This window comes from Oreochromis aureus, linkage group 1 (genome assembly GCF_013358895.1).
Source record: "Oreochromis aureus strain Israel breed Guangdong linkage group 1, ZZ_aureus, whole genome shotgun sequence".
Classification (NCBI taxonomy): Eukaryota; Metazoa; Chordata; class Actinopteri; order Cichliformes; family Cichlidae; genus Oreochromis; species Oreochromis aureus.
In genome coordinates, this window is record NC_052942.1 from 4,176,542 (window position 1) to 4,197,989 (window position 21,448).

The window sequence follows — 21,448 nt, forward strand, 5'->3', positions numbered from 1 at the left end:
AGCTGAAGACTTTTCAGCGAGTTTTTTTAGGACATCCTGATAATAAAGAATTACAGTAGTCCAGTCTGGAAGTAATAAATGCATGAACTAGTTTTTCAGCATCACTCTGAGACAGGATATTTCTAATTTTAGAGATGTTGCACAAATGGAAGAAAGCAGTCTTACATATTTGTTTAATATGTGCGTTGAAGGACATGTCCTGGTCAAAAATGACTCCAAGGTTCCTCACAGCGTTACTGGAGGCCAAGGTAATGCCATCCAGAGTAAGAATCTGCTTAGATACCATATTTCTAAGATTTTCAGGGCCGAGTACAATAACCTCAGTTTGATCTGAATTAAGAAGCAGAAAGTTAGCGGCCATCCAGGTCTTTATGTCTTTAAGACATTCCTGCAGTTTAACTAATTGGTGTGTGTTACCTGGCTTCATGGATAGACATTAAGTCCTCATGTTTGGTAAACTGTGAATTCAGCACTATATATGATATCCTTAGGGACTGTGTTCTTTAAAATGGTCTACACACAGGAATATAAATGACAAGTGAAAGACAATATTCCAAAGTAAGTTAAATATACACTATATGACAATTAAAAACTCTTGTGCAAAGGAAGGAGGGAAATCTCTGTCAGTTATAATTTCCCAGGAACCTTCCTCTGTCCTCAAAGAACTGAATCATTCAGCATGGTTTACTGAGATTGCTTTCTGGGTCACAGGCAGGAGGATGGAGGAGTAGGAAAAACAGAAAAAGGTGAAGCTGACATTTTTATAGGATCAGCAATTTTCTTTCTTTAGTCTGATGTTCTTTATTATTCATCATATAAAACTTTATATCAAGCAGGCCCACAAAACACTCTGTTAAAGCTAGGGTAGGTATAAGTCCTAAGCCCAAAGCTCCTCTCCACTCTTACTTTGAAACACCTAATAAAATAAGTCTGTGCATGTGTCACAGGTTTGATTCAGAGGTGACTGCCATCATTAAGTGGGAGTTTGTTTTTTACCATGGTGGAGTCTTAAGTAAGAAAACAATTTTCATAAATGGATTGGTTCTTATACAGTGGTTTTCTACTCTACTGGAGCACTCAAAGCACTTCCCATTCATACAAGCACTTTTTTCTATGCTTCCTATCTAACATTTAGACACATTTGTGCTCCGATTGATGCATTGGAGAGTAACATGGCGTTAGAATCTTGCCCAAAGATATTTGGCACGCAGACTAAAGGAGCCAATGAGAGCCATTGGCTCCGCTTTGAGAGTCAAACACCAAATGAGTCAAATGAGGAACATCTCATTTCAATTATCTGGATGGGTGAGGGCATACTTTTGGCAATACTGTGTATCTGGATTGTGAAGTGAGCAAATTAAGTACATAATAGTAGGAGTAAACAAAATAATTATCCAAGCAATCAGATCACTTGAAATGACAGTTGGTTTCTACTTCCCCTTTTTCAATATTGCTTATCACCTTATTGTAGACTGATGAACACTCAAGTCTTTAATAATCCTTTTATAGCCTTCCAGATTTGTGGAAGTTGTTGTGATAGAGGCACAGTTTACAAAATCATGTCTGTCATAGAAAGAAAAGACTTTGCCAGTACACAGTAACTTCAACCTTATCTCCAAGCAGAAGACTGAACTCCTGTTGGAGAAATTGTTAGCTCACTTCATTCTTGCTCTTTCCAACAGTAACTAACTTATTACTTAATGTGTTGAACAAATAGAGACACATTCCAACTTTTTATTTGTTGTTTAGTCAAATTGTAATAGTCTACACTTGTGACTTAAATGGAGATCAGTTTACTTTCTATAACTTATCAGTCACCCTGATAATTCCTTATCACAGCATTCTTTATCTCCCCACAGCAGTTCATCTTCAGACTCACCCTGAAGTTAGAATGGGCTCTGTTGTTGGTGAACTGGCCCATAGGTGTGTGCTCTGTATATCCAGGGGAGTATAACCCCTCTGAGGGGCCTGTGGGCACATGGTGGAAAATGAACCAGAAGCCTGTTTCCTGAGGGTTTACACACAAATAGACATATAGTTACAAACAGAGCTGTTAGGATAAAATGTTTTAGTTTACAGTAACTACTTTATCTGTAAAACAAAACTATCTGTATTTCTGTTCATACATAAACATGTGCACACTCCTATACATAAACATAACCACAGAATCCGTTTTGCACTTTGCATGTCAGCCTCTGTTTTGCTATTGTTCTTTACAAGTATGTAAATGAGAAAAGTTCTTATACTGGTGAGGATAAATGATACTTCCTCCCAATGGATCCTGGTAAAATCCTCAAAGTATGATCATAATTGGCACTCTATCATAGTGAAAGTGTGGCAGTGCCTCTGTTGTCTGCTTCTTTCAGAAGGTAATAGAAGTATACAGCCATTAATCTGACCTGGCAATGTGGTAATGAGAAAGAGCTCCACCTGGAGAAATGGGGATATAGGAGGGGTGGGGAAGGGTTGAGAGATGAGAAAGTGACAACTCACCTCTGAGCCTGCAGCAGCACAGTTGATGAGGTTGTTATTAGGGTTGGCAATCCAGAAAGTGGAAGTTGCACTATAGAGGAAGAGTGTTGTAAAAGAAAAAAAATGTTGGATTTCACATAAATAGTTTAAATCAGTAATGCAGAGGAGAAGAAGGAGAGAAAATAGCTTCTAAATTTTCAAAAAACGGAGAGTGTCCTCAGCAGCCAGAAGAGAGAAGGGTGCGACACAGAGGATGTGGACAAGTGGGTGAAGAATTTGTCTGACAGACAGCTCACCCAAACAGAGAAAAACATCCTTGCTAAAGGGTTGAATTTTGCTGTCACGCCTAGACAAATCCCGCTAGTGGAACTGATCACAGCCACAGAAACAGCAATTCGAAACAACAATATTGCAGAAGTGGAAGCAGAGCAACTACGGACAAAAGTTTCTGCCTGTCTCAGCAATGCAAAGCCCCCAGCATCCAACATCACCATGGAGGAGAGGAAGGCACTCACTTCACTTAGTGATGACAACAACATTATCATCCTTCCGGCAGACAAGGGCAGGTGCACAGTTTTGCTAAACCAGAAAGACTATCATGAGAAAATTTTGTCACTGCTCAGTGACGAAAATACTTATGAGCTCCTGAAACGAGACCCAGGAAGTGGCTACAGGAAGAGGATGATAGACTGCCTGAAGCAGTTAGAACAAGACAAGGCTATCGACCGGACCTCATACCACAGGGGAATCTACACCAAGTCTGTATGGTTTACCAAAGATACGTAAACAGGGCGCACCTTTAAAACCGATTGTCTGTATGATCAACTCGGTCACCTATAACATTTCTAAGTTTCTGGCTTCGATCCTCAACCCGCTGGTAGCCAGCTCTGAACACCACATCCAGAACACGTTGGATTTTGTTGAGAAGGTAAGAGATGTCATTATGGAGGCAGATGAAACCATGGTCTCGTACGACGTTACATCTCTCTTCACTTGCATCCCAGTCACGGAAGCGTTGAAGGTAGTTCGTAAGAGATTACAGGATGACCTCAACCTCAGCAACAGGACCACTCTCAGCATGGACCAAGTGTGTTTGCTTTTGGAACTGTGTCCTTATTCCACCGATTTCACATACAAAAGTCATTTCTACAGGCAGAAACATGAGTGGGCCATGGGTTCCCCAGTTTCACCCATCGTGGCCAATTTGTACAGGGAGTGCAGAATTATTAGGCAAATGAGTATTTTGTCCACATCATCCTCTTCATGCATGTTGTCTTACTCCAAGCTATATAGGCTCGAAAGCCTACTACCAATTAAGCATATTAGGTGATGTGCATCTCTGTAATGAGAAGGGGTGTGGTCTAATGACATCAACACCCTATATCAGGTGTGCATAATTATTAGGCAACTTCCTTTCCTTTGGCAAAATGGGTCAAAAGAAGGACTTGACAGGCTCAGAAAAGTCAAAAATAGTGAGCTATCTTGCAGAGGGATGCAGCAGTCTTAAAATTGCAAAGCTTCTGAAGCGTGATCATCGAACAATCAAGCGTTTCATTCAAAACAGTCAACAGGGTCGCAAGAAGCGTGTGGAAAAACCAAGGCGCAAAATAACTGCCCATGAACTGAGAAAAGTCGAGCGTGCAGCTGCCAAGATGCCACTTGCCACCAGTTTGGCCATATTTCAGAGCTGCAACATCACTGGAGTGCCCAAAAGCACAAGGTGTGCAATACTCAGAGACATGGCCAAGGTAAGAAAGGCTGAAAGACGACCACCACTGAACAAGACACACAAGCTGAAACGTCAAGACTGGGCCAAGAAATATCTCAAGACTGATTTTTCTAAGGTTTTATGGACTGATGAAATGAGAGTGAGTCTTGATGGGCCAGATGGATGGGCCCGTGGCTGGATTGGTAAAGGGCAGAGAGCTCCAGTCCGACTCAGACGCCAGCAAGGTGGAGGTGGAGTACTGGTTTGGGCTGGTATCATCAAAGATGAGCTTGTGGGGCCTTTTCGGGTTGAGGATGGTGTGAAAAGATTTTGTTTATTATTCAAATATGCTTTGCTTGTGATTGTGTAAACTCTGAATGACGATTCACCCTGATAAACATGAAGCCTTGCCTATGCTTATCAAATGCCTGTGAAGACAAGTTCCTGTGTAAAGAAGAACGGAAAATGCCACTTAAGCAGACGTTTAGTATAGTACGGACAGAATGTTTAGTAAGATATGCATTTGTCAGTTAAGCAATCTATATTCTGAGAACAGGCGGAGACTGCCTCCGTCTGCTGTGTAACCTACATGCCTATATAACCTGCAATAAAGAAGAGTACTGGGTGACTGTCTCTTGAGACGCTCACCCCATGTACATGTGATTGATTATATTGTCTCACTGTGTCTCTGTTTTACTTTGGCAGCCTTCTATTTGGGAGATTTCCTCCAACAGATGGAGTCAAGCTCAACTCCCAGTCCTACTGCCAGTTTCTGGAAGACACCTTCTTCAAGCAGTGGTACAGGAAGAGACGCCTTTGTTCTGGGCCCGTGGAGGCCGCAAACGCCGACGCAGAGGAAGAAGATCTGGCGTTCTGGTTCGACTGAGACGGCGCACTAACAGACCACCGTTACCCAGCTTATTACTGGCTAATGTGCAGTCTCTGGAGAACAAGCTGTGCGAGCTTCGGGCACGGATCTCATTCCAGCGAGAGATGCGGGACTGCTGCGTGATCTGCCTCACAGAAACCTGGCTATCGGACAAGGTACCGGACTCCGCAGTACAACTACCGGGGTTCTCTGTGCACCGCGCGGACAGGTCACAGGAGCTTACTGGGAAAAGCAGAGGCGGTGGTGTGTGTTTCATGATCAACAACAGCTGGTGTGATTATGCGAACGTGCACCGGTCAAATCCTTCTGCTCACCGGACCTGGAGTACCTGATGGTTAAGTGCCGGCCATTCTGGCTACCGAGGGAATTTACAGCAGTGATTATTACGGCTGTTTACATTCCCCACAAGCCGACACTGACCGAGCACTCAGGGAACTGTACAGCAGCGATCAGCAGTGAGGAAACCTCACACCCAGAGGCGGCGTTTATCACGACGGGGACTTTAATAAGGGTAACCTGAAGAAAGTCTCACCAAAACTCCACCAACACATCCATTTCAACACTCGTGGAGACCGGCTTCTTGACCACTGCTACACCTCTTTCCGGGATGCGTACAAAGCCCTCCCCGCGCCCCATTCGGCCAATCAGATCACCGCTCCATCCTGCTTCTACCCGCCTACAGGCAGAAGCTGAAACAGGAAGCTCCAACCCTGAGGGCGGTGCATGGTTGGTCGGACCAATCGGAGTCTACGCTGCGGGACTGTTTTGATCACGCGGACTGGGAAATGTTTCACGTGGCTGCTAAAGACATCGATGAATACACAGACTCAGTCTGTGGATTTATCAGAAAATGCGTGGAAGATGTCGTCCCATCCGGAACAGTTAAATCCTTCCCAAATCAAAACCCTGGATTAACGGAGATGTTCGCGACGGCGCTAGCGGCACGGAGCACCGCTTTTGCCTCCGCGAACACATCGGACTACAAACACGCACATTACCAACTCCGGAAGGCGATCAAAGCAGCCAAAGCGTGAGTACAGGGACAGGGTGGAGCAACAGTTTGACAACCCTCGGAGTATGTGGCAGGGACTAAACACGATCACAGACTTTAGAGGGAAAACCAGCACACCGCAGACCACGGCCCTCTGTGTGAGGATCTAAGCGTATTCTACGCTAGATTCGACACAGCGAACACCAGGAGACCGGACAGTGTGCGCACCGCGGATGACGTCAGTGCGCACACTGTGTCTGAGGAGGATGTGCGGAGGTACTTCAGGAGAGTGAACCCACATAAAGCTACTGGTCCGGACGGGATTCCGGCCGCGTCCTCAAGTCATGCGCGGCTCAGCTGGCTGGAGTGTTCACACATATCTTCAACCTTTCCCTCTCTCTGTCTGTAGTCCCAGCCTGCTTCAAAATGGCCACCATCGTCCCTGTACCCAAATCCTCCACCATCTCATCATTGAGCGACTGGCGACCTGTAGCCCTGACCCCATCGTGAGCAAATGCTCGAGAAGCTGGTCAGGGACTTCATCTGCTCCGCACTACCCGACTCACTGGACCCTCTACAGTTCGCATACCGCCACAACAGGTCCACTGATGATGCCATAGCCCTGACACTCCATGCTGCCCTGTCACACCTGGAGAGAGAGAGACACGTATGTGAGAATGCTGTTTGTAGATTACAGCTCAGCATTCAACACCATCGTTCCTCGAAGCTGGACAGGAAACTGCAGGATCTAGGACTGAGCAGCTCCCTCTGCAGCTGGATCCTTAACTTCCTGTCTGACAGACGCCAAGTGGTCAGACTGGGCAGCACCACCTCATCCCCATCACACTGAACACTGGTGCTCCACAGGGGTGTGTACTGAGCCCTCTCCTGTACTCACTCTACACCTACGACTGCACGGCCACTAACAACTCCAACATCATTGTGAAGTTTGCGGACGACACTACAGTGGTGGGTCTTATCACCAACGGTGATGAGACAGCCTACAGGGAGGAGGTCAGCGCCCTGACCCACTGGTGTCAAGACAACCATCTCACCCTCAACGTCGCAAAGACAAAGGAGCTGATAGTGGACTTCCGGAGGTGCAGAGGAGTACACACCCCCATCACCATCAACGGCGCCGCTGTGGAGAGAGTGAGCAGCTTCCGCTTCCTTGGTGTACATCTGGCTGAGGATCTTACGTGGTCAGTACACATAAACAAGACAGTGAAGAAGGCGCAGCAGCGCCTCTTCTTTCTCAGGAGACTGAAAAGATTTGGCATGAGCCCCCGCATCCTCAGGACCTTCTATCGCTGTGCCATTGAGAGCATCCTCACTGGATGCATCACCACCTGGTATGGCAACACCACCGCTTACAACCGCAAAGCTCTCCAGAGAGTAGTGCGGTGTGCTGAACGGATAATTGGAGGTGAGCTTCCCTCCTCCAAGACATCTACAGGAAGCGGTGCCTGAGGAAAGCGGGAGGATCATCAGGACTCCAGTCACCCCAGCCATAAACTCTTCAGACTACTTCCATCAGGAAGGAGGTTCTGCAGCATCCGGTCCCGTACCAGCAGACTGAGAGACAGCTTTTTCCACCAGGCCATCAGACTGCTGAACACGTCATAGACACCTCACCCTCACTACTGGAACTTCAACATTATGCACTCCATACTGTACATTAATGCCACTGTTTTGCACATACCTACCTCTGTATATTTTATATTTTATATATCTTATTTTATTGTTTACTCTATTTCATTTGTAAAACATGTATACACACACTCACACACACACACACACACACACACACACACGTAGAAAAACATATTTAGTACACACATTCAGTAATGTATATACCTTTATATATGGTACATATATTTATTACTTTTTAGATTAACCATTTTTATATTTTGCTTGTTGTTGCGTTATTGTATTTTGCACAACTCTGTTGCTTGTGAAGCTTGCACACAAGAATTTCACTCGCATGTACTGTACCAGTGTACCTGCACATGTGATGTGACAATAAAGGTGATTTGATTTTGATTTGATTTGATTTGAAGTCTGCATCCTTCAAGAAAAACATGATTTTCATGCAGGACAATGCTCCATCACACACGTCCAAGTACTCCACAGCGTGGCTGGCAAGAAAGGGTATAAAAGAAGAAAAACTAATGACATGGCCTCCTTGTTCACCTGATCTGAACCCCATTGAGAACCTGTGGTCCATCATCAAATGTGAGATTTACAAGGAGGGAAAACAGTACACCTCTCTGAACAGTGTCTGGGAGGCTGTGGTTGCTGCTGCACGCAATGTTGATGGTGAACAGATCAAAACACTGACAGAATCCATGGATGGCAGGCTTTTGAGTGTCCTTGCAAAGAAAGGTGGCTATATTGGTCGCTGATTTGTTTTTGTTTTGTTTTTGAATGTCAGAAATGTATATTTGTGAATGTGGAGATGTTATATTGGTTTCACTGGTAAAAATAAATAATTGAAATGTATATATATTTGTTTTTTGTTAAGTTGCCTAATAATTATGCACAGTAATAGTCACCTGCACACACAGATATCCCCCTAAAATAGCTAAAACTAAAAACAAACTAAAAACTACTTCCAAAAACATTCAGCTTTGATATTAATTACAAAGTATTAATACTTTGAGTTTTTTGGGTTCATTGAGAACATGGTTGTTGTTCAATAATAAAATTGTTCCTCAAAAATACAACTTGCCTAATAATTCTGCACTCCCTGTACATGGAAGAAGTGGAAAAGAGGGCTTTGCTATCCTACCCTGGAACACCACCAAGGCATTGGTTCAGATATGTGGATGACACCTGGGTGAAAATCAAATCTCAGGACGTACCACATTTCATGGATCACATTAACTCGGTGGACCAACACATCAAATTCACCAGGGAGGATATGAAAAGTGGCAGGTTAGCCTTCTTAGACTGTGAGATTTCCATCAGTATTGGGGGACATCTAAACGGTGATGTGTACCGGAAACCTATGCATACGGATCAGTATTTAAGGTTTGACTCTCATCATCAACTGGAGCACAAACTGGGTGTCATCAGGACGCTACAACACAGAGCAAACACCATCCCCACAGACACAGCGGCCAGGGAGGCAGAAGAACAGCACATCAAGAAGGCCCTGAGTAAATGTGGTAATCCCAGCTGGACTTTTGTCAAAGCTGAGAAGGCTCCTAAAGAAAGCTCCAGCAGATCCAGGAGAGAAGGACAACCGCTGCCCAATCGAAAACCTGTAGTAATCCGTTATGTGTCAGGAGTATCGGAGCAGTTGAGACGCATTTTTTCTAAACACCGGGTCTCTGTGGCTTTTAAACCCCAAAACACGCTGCGCCAAAAGCTGGTCCACCCCAAGGATCGGGTCCCCTGACACAAACAGAGTAACATAGTGTACGCTGTTAAGTGCCAGGAGGATTGCCAGGATTTATACATCGGGGAAACCAAACAACCTCTGGCAAAGCAGATGGCACAACACAGAAGAGCTACCTCGTCAGGCCAGGACTCTGCAGTCTATTTACACCTACAGGCCAGTGGACACTCTTTCAATGATGAGGATGTACACATCCTGGACAGGGAGGAACGCTAGTTTGAGTGCGGAGTCAAGGAGGCCATTTACGTGAAAAGGGAAAGACCATCTCTGAATCGAGGAGGGGGCCTAAGGGTACATCTTTCGCCATCTTACAACGCTGTGATTGCAGCCATTCCCCAACTCTCTGTGAATGCAAATTCTCATGACCATTGATCAAAGACCAGTGATCATGTGCAAAAATGGACAATGTTTGTTTATAATTTACATCTATGTCTGGATCTGAAATCAGTCCTGCAGGGTGCTAGAACATGAAGGAAACTCTACACGAGTAAGGACTTATGTGGAAGTCGGAGTGTCCCTCTTGGGGGGACGCTCCCACAGGGCTTAAATCTGGGACTCTCTACCATTTGGACTTCTTGTTTCTCTGAGCAGTTTTTTCCAGGGCATACATCTGTAAAATCTTCCCACATACATCTTTAACAACTTTAACAGACAAGAAATGAGTGTACAAATTTGACTTTTGAATTTATTTGTTTAAAGATTCTCCTCTCACCCCTGCGGGTGGTCTATCGTTCAAGCTCGGGTCGTCTACCAGAGGGGCCTGGAACTTGAGGGTCCTGTGCAGTATCTTTTCTGTTCCTAGGACTGCGCTCTTCTGGAGAGAGATCTCAGATGTTCATCCTGCGATTTGCTGGAGCCACTCACCTAGTTTAGGGTCACTGCACCGAGTGCTCCGATTACCTTATTTTCTCAAGTTCTTCGTTCAGCCCTTGGTACTTCTTCAGCTTCTTGTGTTCCTTCTTCCTGATGTTGCTGTCATTTGGTATAGTTACATCTATCACTACGCCCGTCTTCCTCTCCTTGTCCACCACTATTTGTTTGCCATTTTGTCTATATTTATCTGCAAGTCCCACAGAATCTTGGTTATGGTGTTCCTTGGATCTTAGAGCTTGTTACTGCCATCTGTGCTGTCTTTCAGTCCAGCTTTGTCCAGCCACTGGTACGACTTCTAGATGTCAGCCACTTCCTGTATCTGCCAGTAGTAGGGGCCTGTCCTTCCATGATGGTTCCTCCTATTCCTCCTCTTTCTTGGGTTTCTGCTGCCTGAGGTAGTCACTGAGCATCCGGTCGGTTGTGGCCATCTTTCTGATGTACTCGTGGATGTCGGCCTCCTTCCTCCCGCTTAGCGTACAGTCTCAGGGTGCTGGACTTGGGGTGAAACCCTCCATGCATGGTGAGGAGCTCCCTCGTCTTGATGTCAGTGGCTTCTATCTCCTCCTTTGTCCAGCTTATTATCCCAGCGGGCTATCTGATGACTGACAAGGAGTAGGTGTTGAAAGCCCGGATCTTTTTTTTACCGTTCCTAAGGACTTAGGTGGTTGCAACTTTTCTAGCAGCCTCTTCTTGGTTCCCATTTGCCTATGGGACAACAAGTCATCAATCCAGACAGTGCACGGTCTGGTGGGCCTGCAGTCTTACAGTCTCAGGTGACTGTTCTGTCTACCAGTAGCTGGTGTTTTGCCCCAATTCTTACTAAATCCTGTTCAGGGAGGTTGCAGTGATGTGCTTTAAGATCCAACAGCCACTGAGCATTGCCGTTATGTGTTGCATCCTTCTCCCATATGCTCTTCCAGTCATTTGGTGGTGCTGTTCCACTAAGAGTATACCTTGGATGGTTCTGTTGAGAACAGCTGATTTATTCTCCTGCCTTCTATCTCTCTGGTATATCTCTTTAAGCGGCTGGCCAAGGCTGTGTGTCTTTGCTTGGCAGTTTCCAAGCCTCAGGTATGGACAGCTTGCTGTACTTCTTAGGCACCTTCTTCATCTCACCTTTCTGCAGCTAACTTCCTTCTGTTGGCTATCTTCCTCCATGCTACCTCTAGTCTCCTTCTCCACGGAGGGTAGTGCTCCTTGTGGCTGTTCAACTTGTAGCCAAGCATCTCACTGATCACTGCTGCCGTACTAGATCTTGGTAACCGGCTATGCCACTTCTTACCACTGTGTCTTGATTGGTTAATGCAGCTGACTTCCGAGCCGGTATGGGGGGTCCTAGGGACCCTTACTGGATACAGATGCCCCAGTTGTATCGGGATTCAAACCCACGACTCTCATAAGATGGAAGTGGCTCCAGAACAGCACCGGCATGAAGTAGGTGAAGGAGGAATAATAGATGCATTAAAAATACATTACATTCACAGGGTTCCCCTTTTGTCCACTAGTTCAATATCCATGCTAGACAGTTAGAATTCAACAAGTCTTGTAAAGTTTTGCTTGTCATTCATCCTTATTTAGCAAAAAATAATCCTCATGAAGTACCCAGTATATGTATGCAGGTATATGTAATGATTGGGACAGAGATTGTGTCACCACCTCATATCATGATCACAGAGCTTTTAACCACCGTCTTTATCAATGAACGAAAGCTCTCTCTTTATCCACGCTCTACCTTTCCACCAAGTTTCATGATGTACAAATGGCACTGATCACAGACCTCCACCTCTGCTTTTGCCTTTTGCAGAAGAACAGAGTGTGTTTGCTTTCTTTCACAGTTCTCAACTTGACCTATCTGTTAACATCTCTTCTCCATTATGCAGCCTTAACAATGATTTACGCTCATCAAACCATCACCCCCTGCCGCAGCTCAATTGAGATGAGAAAGATGTTAGCTCAATGTAATCAAGGTCTCAACCAGTCCCAATCAAGGTTTAGGCCCCCTCCAGCCTCCTTGATGTGATTTCTGTCACAAGTGATGGGAGGGAGGAAGGTCTGAGAGCTAAGCTAAAAGTCACCATGCTCAATTATGTGACAATGATGTGACTTGCACAGCTCCATTACGGGAACTTGTAGTTAGTCTTAAAATGATGAATACAACAATGTAATGCAAAAGAATCATTTACATATGAAGTCTGCCCAAAAAAAACAAAAAACACTTTTACTATAGGCACAGTAACATCATTCAAGGGAGAGCAAACTATATTCTTCAACCAATTTAGCTCCTATCAAGGGAAATCATGTCCAGGTTTAATGGCAAAACTGGGATTTTGTTTAAATGATTATGGGTTTTTTTTCATAATACACATTAACAGTGCATTAAAAACATCACCAAATTACTGAAAAGCATTATCACTTCCCACCATAAAGTCCTGGTGCTTATTTTACCACAGAGCAGAGTTAAGAAGAAATTCACCTCAGTCATGCTGAAAATAGTAATAAACAAATGAATGAGATATTTAGTGGAGCACTCTATTGGCTCAGGCAGACCAAAAGTTACTTTAACAGGACCCCAAACCAACTTTCTAGCATGTCAAATGATCATGTTCTTGACTTGGTGCAAAGTAACCACTTTCTCAATGAGTGTGAATTTCAGCCTTATCCACAAACATTAGAGGAGTTACTTTTCTTCAAACTCTATGTTGAAGCTATTCAAAATAAAAGGAAAGAGTAAATATATCAGCAGGAGCAAAAGTGAAGGACAGAAAGACCATGACCATAAAAAAAAGGAAAAAATACAAACTAGATGTGAGAATAGGCAAAAGTTACTAACATGCTATAGTGGCTTTACTATTCAGTCATGTCAGCTCTATGGATATCCACTTGAACCATCTGAAAGCCCACAACACTGGCTGTTACCCAGTGACTAAGTCATAATAGCCATAGGTTCTCAGAGTAGCTTATTCATCAGCTTGCTCACTCCTGTTTCTGTCTAATAGCCTCACTATAATATATGTTTATCTTTTTACTGTAGAATTAAGCTTTCAGTTCAGGGTTTCATTTTTGGCCAATTGTGCACGCTCTACTTCAAAGACGGAAGCGGATTTCAACTCACATCTGTCAGGACTGTAAGTGACTCACTCCCTGTCAGTGCATTGTTAAATAATATCTTACTGCTTGCAAAGAATGTTTTGTTAAGTTTTATATAAAATTTACACAAAAGTTGTTTTTTAAAATAATTTTACCCATTTATCATATATCAAATAACTCAAGTATACACAAAATGCAATTTTTAAATAGTGACTTAACAAAGGGAAAAATCCAAACTTACCCCTCTATGAAAAGTCAAATATTCCCTGAACCTAATAACTTATTATGCCATCATTAAAATAATCAAGTGGTTTCAATAACAGGCAATGAGTCTTTCACATCACTGTGGAGGGATTTCCGCTCACTATAATATGCAGAATTGCTTCAACTGAAAGGGTTTTTCAGCATGAACGGCCTCTTTAAAGTCACGTCAAAACATCTCAGTATACCAGTTTATAAGGCAGGACTGGTAAATATGAATATTAACAAAAGATGACAAGACAAGACAAAAAAAGACACATGCAAGGCTCAATGTATATTTAGTAAGTCAGATGATTTTTTTGTGTTGTTATGTTCTTGAATTTATTCAGCATTTCCGCCGTGTAAGGTTGCTGGCTGTTTTATCCTCAACTATTAACTGATGAAGGTCTCGTATCAAAACTAAGCAAATAAAAAGAGTCAGATAGTGTGTGGGAGTCAGCAGTGGAACACCACTTTTTTGGGTTTTAGCATTAACAGAATCCCTTGGAATAATCTGAACACATAATTTAAAAAAATAGACCAATACCATTAGGCAACTTTTTCAATTCACTTTCAACCTCATTAAATCCAAGTAACAGCAACCCAGTCAATTTAGGTATGCCAAATGCCAAATATGGAAAAAGAAAAGAAAAAAAACATCCACTGCAGTGTTAAAGCAGCAGGTAATATACAACTAGATTACTAGGATACTTCACTCAAAAAAATGAAATTGGGTGGTTGTTACATGCACAAGATCTAAACTTGTAATTTGAACTAAATAATTCCATGTTTCTATGGCGAACATAATTAAATCATGTAACATCTGCTTGAAATTCAGCAACTTAATTTGTTCTTGTTGAGATGACATCATACAATCTAGTAAGAGTGGTTAGTTGCCTGGTTCCAGCCACTCTTACTAGATTGTATGATGTCATCTCAACAAGAACAAATTAAGTTGTAACAACCACCCAATTTCATTTTTTTGAGTCGACTCACGAAATTCACAAGATCACATTAGATGTCAAACCACAGGAAAATCACTGGGGTTACAAGAGGCAGACAACCACACCACGTGTATTCTGTTACTATTTCTTATGGTTTAACTTGTCAAGGACAACAACATAAAGCATCATCAAGCATAGCTTTCCTCCTTTTGTTAAGTCTGCATTGACAGATTAATGCCATGGTGGTTCGTGCTGTTGCCTCAGAGCAAGAAGGTCCTGGGTTCGAATCCACAATGTGGCGAAGTTTGCAGTGGGTTCTCAGTGCGTACTCTGGTTTCCTCCACAGTTAAAAGTCATGCAGTTGTAAGAGTAACTGGTTATTCTAAATTACCCAAAGGTGTTGAAGTGCAAATGGTTGTTTGTCTCTGTATGATAGACTAGCAACCTGTCCAGTCTGTACCCTGCCCCTGTTACCCCATTGCAGCCCAGATAAAGATAAGAAGATGGATGGATTGGAAGTTGCTGTAAATCCGTTGAATTTTTTTTGTTGAACATTATGTAATATGAATACAACATGTACTACAGACATAAGTTACATTTCATTCATTCAACAAGATTATCATTGGTGTAACAAACAAATATTTTACTAGTTCATGTAACAAGACAGACTTTTGATGTGCCAAAGTGTTTGAACAATATAAGATGAATTTAAATAAATCTAATTAGACTAACGTGGTACAAACATGTTGGTTGAACAAAAGTCAAATTAATTGAATGTTAATGTTAATATTATGTTAAACCTACACACATATATCGTGTTGACACAACACAACCAAGATGGATTAATATAACATGATTTGTTTAGATGGAATATAAGTGGCAAGATAAAATTACGTTCATCCAAAGAATTATTTTTTTGAGTGTTGTTCTGCAGACAATCTGAAAGCAAAATGGCTGATATTGACAGAACACTGTCACTAGCCATGGACTCATGTTGATTACATTTCATGATTTTGCATAATTGTCAATTTTTGAACTGCATGCTGAAACATATCCGTACACTGTAGAGTTAGGAATAAAAACCTTAGTAGCAAAAGGTAATTGCTTTGTATTCACTCATGTGTGTTGATGTGCTAAAACAGGTCTGTTGGGAACTGAAAAAATCAAAAAACCAAAAAAGGAAGCTTGAAGCATCTTCACTGATGCTTATATAACTAAGTGCCATATCTTGCTTTTTAATCTAAAGGGGATGATTTGGATGGATTATTTTTCCAGATGCATACTCACACACATGCACATAAAAACAAACATGCTCAAAAAAAAGGAAAAGCACTTGAGCCCTAAATGACTGTTTTAAGTAACTGTTTTCATCCCCTTCATGCAGAGGCAGTGTGGTGAGATAGAAAGTCATGTGACCTGGGCTAAACTGCTTTATATTCTGAGTGGGTCTACCTTACAATATAAAGCACCTTGTTGTGATTTAGCGCTGAATAAATAAAACTGCACTAAATTGAATGATAGGATGAGCATGTAGTTTTAAACAGAATCTACAGTCATAAACCGTACTGTATCTTTCATGTTCATAATGGAAATGGAGTGACATGAAGACATCCTGCTTGTATTTTTATAGTCCCGCCAGTCCACAGAAATACCAACATCTTGTCATAATTTTACTAAAAATAGCTGCTACTTAATATTTATCATCTCTGGAGGTTTACATGTCATTGTTTGACACACACAAACAAGCTCAGCATTGTAGCACCAGCACAAATGTTACCTGTAAATGTGGTATTAAATCTAAAGTGCTTTACAAAATAAGTGATTCTGGATTCTCCAGTGGACCATCTATCCTCGTTTTTATACTGTCAAACACATTACAGTAGCTGGAGGCATCTAACAATGAGCCCCTTGGACTGCTTTTCAGTTTTAGTTTCACTTGGTTCAGTCATTACTCAGCCAACACAAGATACAGCTAGTAACTGCAGCCAAACAACCAAATGAATAAGTCATAAGTCATACTTGGACAAGATGGTGGCACACTTGTTAAAAAACTAAATACTGTAACTTTTTTATAGTAGGTGTCATGCACAATGACCTTTTTAAAAAAAGAAGACAATGTAGGCAATGTAAGTAGACAGTTACAACTAAACAAGAAAGTCTAAAAAATCAATTGAAATACATGAAGTTCATGTACAATCAAACTTTCTTTGTGTACCTGCAATCTTGACGTGGATTGGGCACATATCCTGGATATGCTCCATCAGTGATGTCACGACACATTTTGCTATCTCTGTCTGAAGGCAGCAGGGTCCCTGCTCGAACCATCAGACCCAAACAGTGCTCAAATGTATTCCTTTCTTCTGGACCATCCTCGGTGAAAAAACAGTGGCCTAGTGTGTCATATCCCACCACATCCTTTACCTGGGAGGCAACAGAGTACATTACTGATTGTAGAATAGGTCACAATACTGCATGGGGTCCATTTCAAATCTAACTGTAGAAAAAAATGTCTATAACAAAAGTGTGAACTTTCTACAGAGTAATTCCTCATCAGAAGCTCCATTATTTATCACATGGGTTTCCTTTCTGGCTTAGAAAGTAAATTCTTGCACCAAATTTAACCCGACTTCAGCCTTGAACTCTAGTCAAGAAAAATGGTTTAATGGATAAATGGAAACTGCTGAGTGGTTGAAGTTAGGTTGAATTTGTGCTTGTTATTTGCTTTCACTTTTCAGCCACATTTAGGATAAATCTGTTTAAAGTCTGTGAAAGGCTGAACAAATTTAGGCAGACAGCAACACGCATGGGCAGCCGGCGCAGGACAGAGTAGGACTAATGCTGCGCAGGCGACAGCAGGGAATCTTGGAATATGATGACCAAAGAAGCAACCTGCTTGATATGAACCTGAAAACTACTTTAGCTGGACCCTTTCAATTTGGAGGAGTAGCCACTCTGAGTCCAACATGAATGACTGAACTCCTCAGCCTATCACTAAGCGAGAGCCCAGACACTCTTTGGAGATGTCTGTGGTCTACCCAGATTCTGTGACCATAGGTGACGGTAAGAACATTAATTAACTGCTTCAATTTCATGCTCAGCTCTCTTCACCACAACAGATCTGCAGATATTAACCTCCTGCTCCACTCATCTTTGACTCATGAATAAGACCCCAAGATACTTGCACTTGTCTTTAATAGCTTTAATCCCCCTATTATCCATGTCACACAGTGCTCAGTTTCCTTCATTTTTATTCATATATTTCATATACATCTTCATACAAACTGTTTCTTTAAGAGATTTAAAATTATATGCCCATCACTATAATAATGATTTTTTAGAATATGAGACATAACTGGAGACTAAACATAATGTAAAACCCTTTAAATTAGGTCATTGTATCTGCCTTAGTAAGAGTCACTAACACTGTCCCTAACATTACCAGGTTGCTTCTGCTCTAGTGAAGGTTAAGAGTTGCAATAATGACTCTTAGCAATAAATTACACATTTTTATGTATGCATTCTAATATATGCATAAATACATACAAAAAATACAGAAATAAATTATACAACTTCCTAACTGACCATCAGTCCATTGGAGCCATGGATAGTGACGCAGCGGGAGAAAGAGTGGTGAATGGATAAATCGCTGACAGACGTTGGAGGGTCATAGCCTCCCCTCTCATCCACATCTCCATTCATGTGAAAATGGACAGGATAGTGTCCCATGGTCTGCTGGCCCATGTGCTGCAGCTCCATCCCAGATATATGAACTGCCCTAAAACCATGCTCCACCTGGTGATGACAGTGGATAAATTACAGTCAGAGAGCTCCAGTTACTGCATCAATCAGACACAAGCAAGAATAAAAAAAGTACATGAAAAGCATTACGAGCAACACTAGTGTCAGATTTTTAAATAATTATTTTAAAGAGCTTTTTAATTTAATGTTCTATTTCTTTGTTTTGCACATAGACTGTAAATAAAAGATAAATGTAGCCACCAGTGTTGGGTGTAATTTATTTCTTTGTACTTTTTTACTGTAATCACAAGACATTGTTGATTAATGCAATAATGGGACTCCAGTTTGTTCATGTAAATCAGGGGTCTCAAACCTGTGGCCCAGGGGCCACTTGCGGTCCACGTCACCCCTACTTGCAGCCCGAATATTAATGTTAAGAAATATAATGCAATTTGTCCCTTGAAGTGACTTTTTTGTTGTTTGTTGTTGACCATGTTAGGATAAGTTCTTTAAAAAGAAAAAAATGATTTAACATGAAGGCAACATGAGCAGAGAGCAGAAACGTGTTGTGACTGAGTTCAGTGAGAGAGTCAAAAACTAAAGTGTACACTTAGGTCTTCATTTTGATTTTGTTAAATACGAACAAAATGATAGCAGAAGTGCTGCCACGTGCCTGGCCACAAAGAGAGGACCAATGTGTTTATTTGGTAGTTCAATGAAAGGCTTCAGTTAAGAGTGAGGAAAACAAATGTGTTCACGTTTGCGGTTTTGTCTTGTTATACAATATTTGAAATTAAAAGAAACAAACAAAATGCTACATTTTAGGAAATATTTCTGAGTTTTCACATATTGTGTTTTTGTACTACTTGAACACTACAGTGGCCCTCACATGAGATGTGACGGTGTCACACCGTAGCCAAGACGGTGCCAGCAGTGGCCCACAGCTCATTTAAGTTTGAGACCTCTGATGTAAATGGAGAGTCCTCTTCAAACACAAATGGAGTTCCACAGGGTTCAGTGCTAGGACATGCTTCCTTTAGGCAGCATCATTAGAAGGCATAGTATACATTTTCACTGCTATGAAGATGATACTCAGCTCTATCTATCCATGAAGCCAGGTAACACACACCAATTAGTTAAACTGCAGGAATGTCTTAAAGACATAACGACCTGGACGACCTCTAACTTCCTGCTTCTTAATTCAGATCAAACTGAGGTTATTGTACTCGGCCCTGAAAATCTTAGAAATATGTTATCTAACCAGATTCTTACTGTGGATGGCATTACCTTGGTCTTCAGTAACACTGTGAGGAAACTTGAAGTCATTTTTGACCCAGATATGTCCTTCAACGCACATATTAAACACATATGTAATACTGCTTTCTTCGATTTGGACACTCCCTGCCTCCCTCCCTTCAGTTAATCCAAAATGCTGCAGCAAAAGTACTGACAGGGACTAGAAAGAGAGAGCCTATTTCTCGTATATTGGCTTCCCTTCATTGGCTTCCTGTTAAATCCAGAATTGAATTTAAAATCCTGCTCCTCACATAGAAGGTCTGGAATAATCGGGCTCCATCTTATCTCAATGACCTTGTAGTACCATATCACCCCATTAGAGCAGTTCACTCTCGCACGGCAGGCCTACTTGTTGTTCCTAGAGTATTTAAAAGTAGAATGGGAGGCAGACCCTTCAGTTTACAGGCCCCTAGTTATGCTGCAATAAGTCTACATTGCTGGGAGCTTCCCTTGATGCATTGAGTGTTTGTTTTTCACTCACTATGTGTTTATACACCTCTCTGAATTTAACCATTAATTATTATTAATCTCCAGCTCTCTCTCTATTATTCTCTATTAATATAGGATCTTTATCTTTTAATAGAAAGCACCTCGAGGTAACTGGTGCTGGTGCTATAAATAAAATTGAACTGAATCAAGTATGTCTTGTAATGTAGTGTAATGTAACTCATTACAGTACTAAACTCAATAATTACATCACGGTTACAATGATGTCATTCTTCAGTTCTCTGCCAGCCAGCCGAACAGAAAGAAACATGTTTTTTTCTTCCTGGACACTCTCCCGGCTACAATCAGCGGATTTCCATGCATGTGTGGGAGGTAGAAAGTGGTACAGAGATGCAGATTTTGAGTAGCGAGTATGGACATTACTTTTATTTTAACTGCAGAGAAGGACAAGAGTGTAATGATAAAGTGGGAGCTACTGAATTACTTTTAAAAGTAACAAGTGATGTGTAATTCATGACTCTTGTTGAGTAATGACCCCAACACTGGTCATCACTATGACAACAGCCACTGTTTAGTGAAAAATTTAAATCAATGTAAAAAAAACTGGAACAAGACAAATCCCATAGACTACTGCGTTGAAATACGCATGTCTGCAGAATTAAAGACGGATCTTTACAGCCTGGTACATAACAAACCACAAACACAAACAAACAAACCACAAATAGTTTCGACACCATGGATCGTTTCCTTCTCAGCAACATGTCTGTATTAATTAGTCACAATTTGGATCCTGATAAATCCTGATATTTGGCAGGTTGACATCAGTGTCTGCTAGGCCTCACCTCTGCTAATTTGAGTCACCAGATTTCTTTCCATTTCATTGAAGTATTTTTAATGGAGTTATATGATAAATGATATAACTTGCTATAAAAGCAGCAACAATCCTAATAAGAGAGAGGAACAGAACAGGATGTAAAAATAATGAAAACGCTGAATTTTGGAAGGGAAGAAATAAAAAAGATGAAGATTCTTGTTACAGACAGGTATGGGCTGATGTGGAGAATGAAGCAGAATGAGAGATGGACATACCAAGAGGCTCTGTGACGCCATGCAGCTATGTCCCAAAAAAGCCCAGAGAATCATGAGAACCAACACTTCTTGCAGTCACACTGGTTTTCATTACATCATAGTGTTTGTGAAAAGGCTAAAAAATGAAAGAAATTTCACCCGGATCACAGTCACCTACATTCAGCTTGCAACCAGCTAATAATTCTGGAAATAGGAGGTTTTCACACGACAGGACTTGTCCTGAGGCATTTAGCGTTTCTCACCCTCTGTATGTGTGTGTTATGCTATTTCA

General features: G+C 41.8%; 1 protein-coding gene across 4 annotated transcripts in view; it reads right to left on the reverse strand.

Moving 5' to 3' along the window:
- The window catches only part of LOC116323724 (cell migration inducing hyaluronidase 1), a 195,401-nt gene that overhangs the window by 44,190 nt on the left and 129,763 nt on the right, over positions 1–21,448 (reverse strand). For 3 of the 4 annotated variants that reach the window (XM_039622636.1, XM_039622579.1, XM_039622679.1), the window contains exons 13-16: positions 18,190–18,399; positions 16,823–17,028; positions 2,494–2,563; positions 1,880–2,008 (exon numbers count right to left, since the gene is read on the reverse strand). In XM_039622636.1, the coding sequence (XP_039478570.1) occupies positions 1,880–2,008; positions 2,494–2,563; positions 16,823–17,028; positions 18,190–18,399 (615 nt within the window). The remainder of the gene's footprint in view (positions 1–1,879; positions 2,009–2,493; positions 2,564–16,822; positions 17,029–18,189; positions 18,400–21,448) is intronic. The other variant, XM_039622722.1, reaches the window with a different exon arrangement.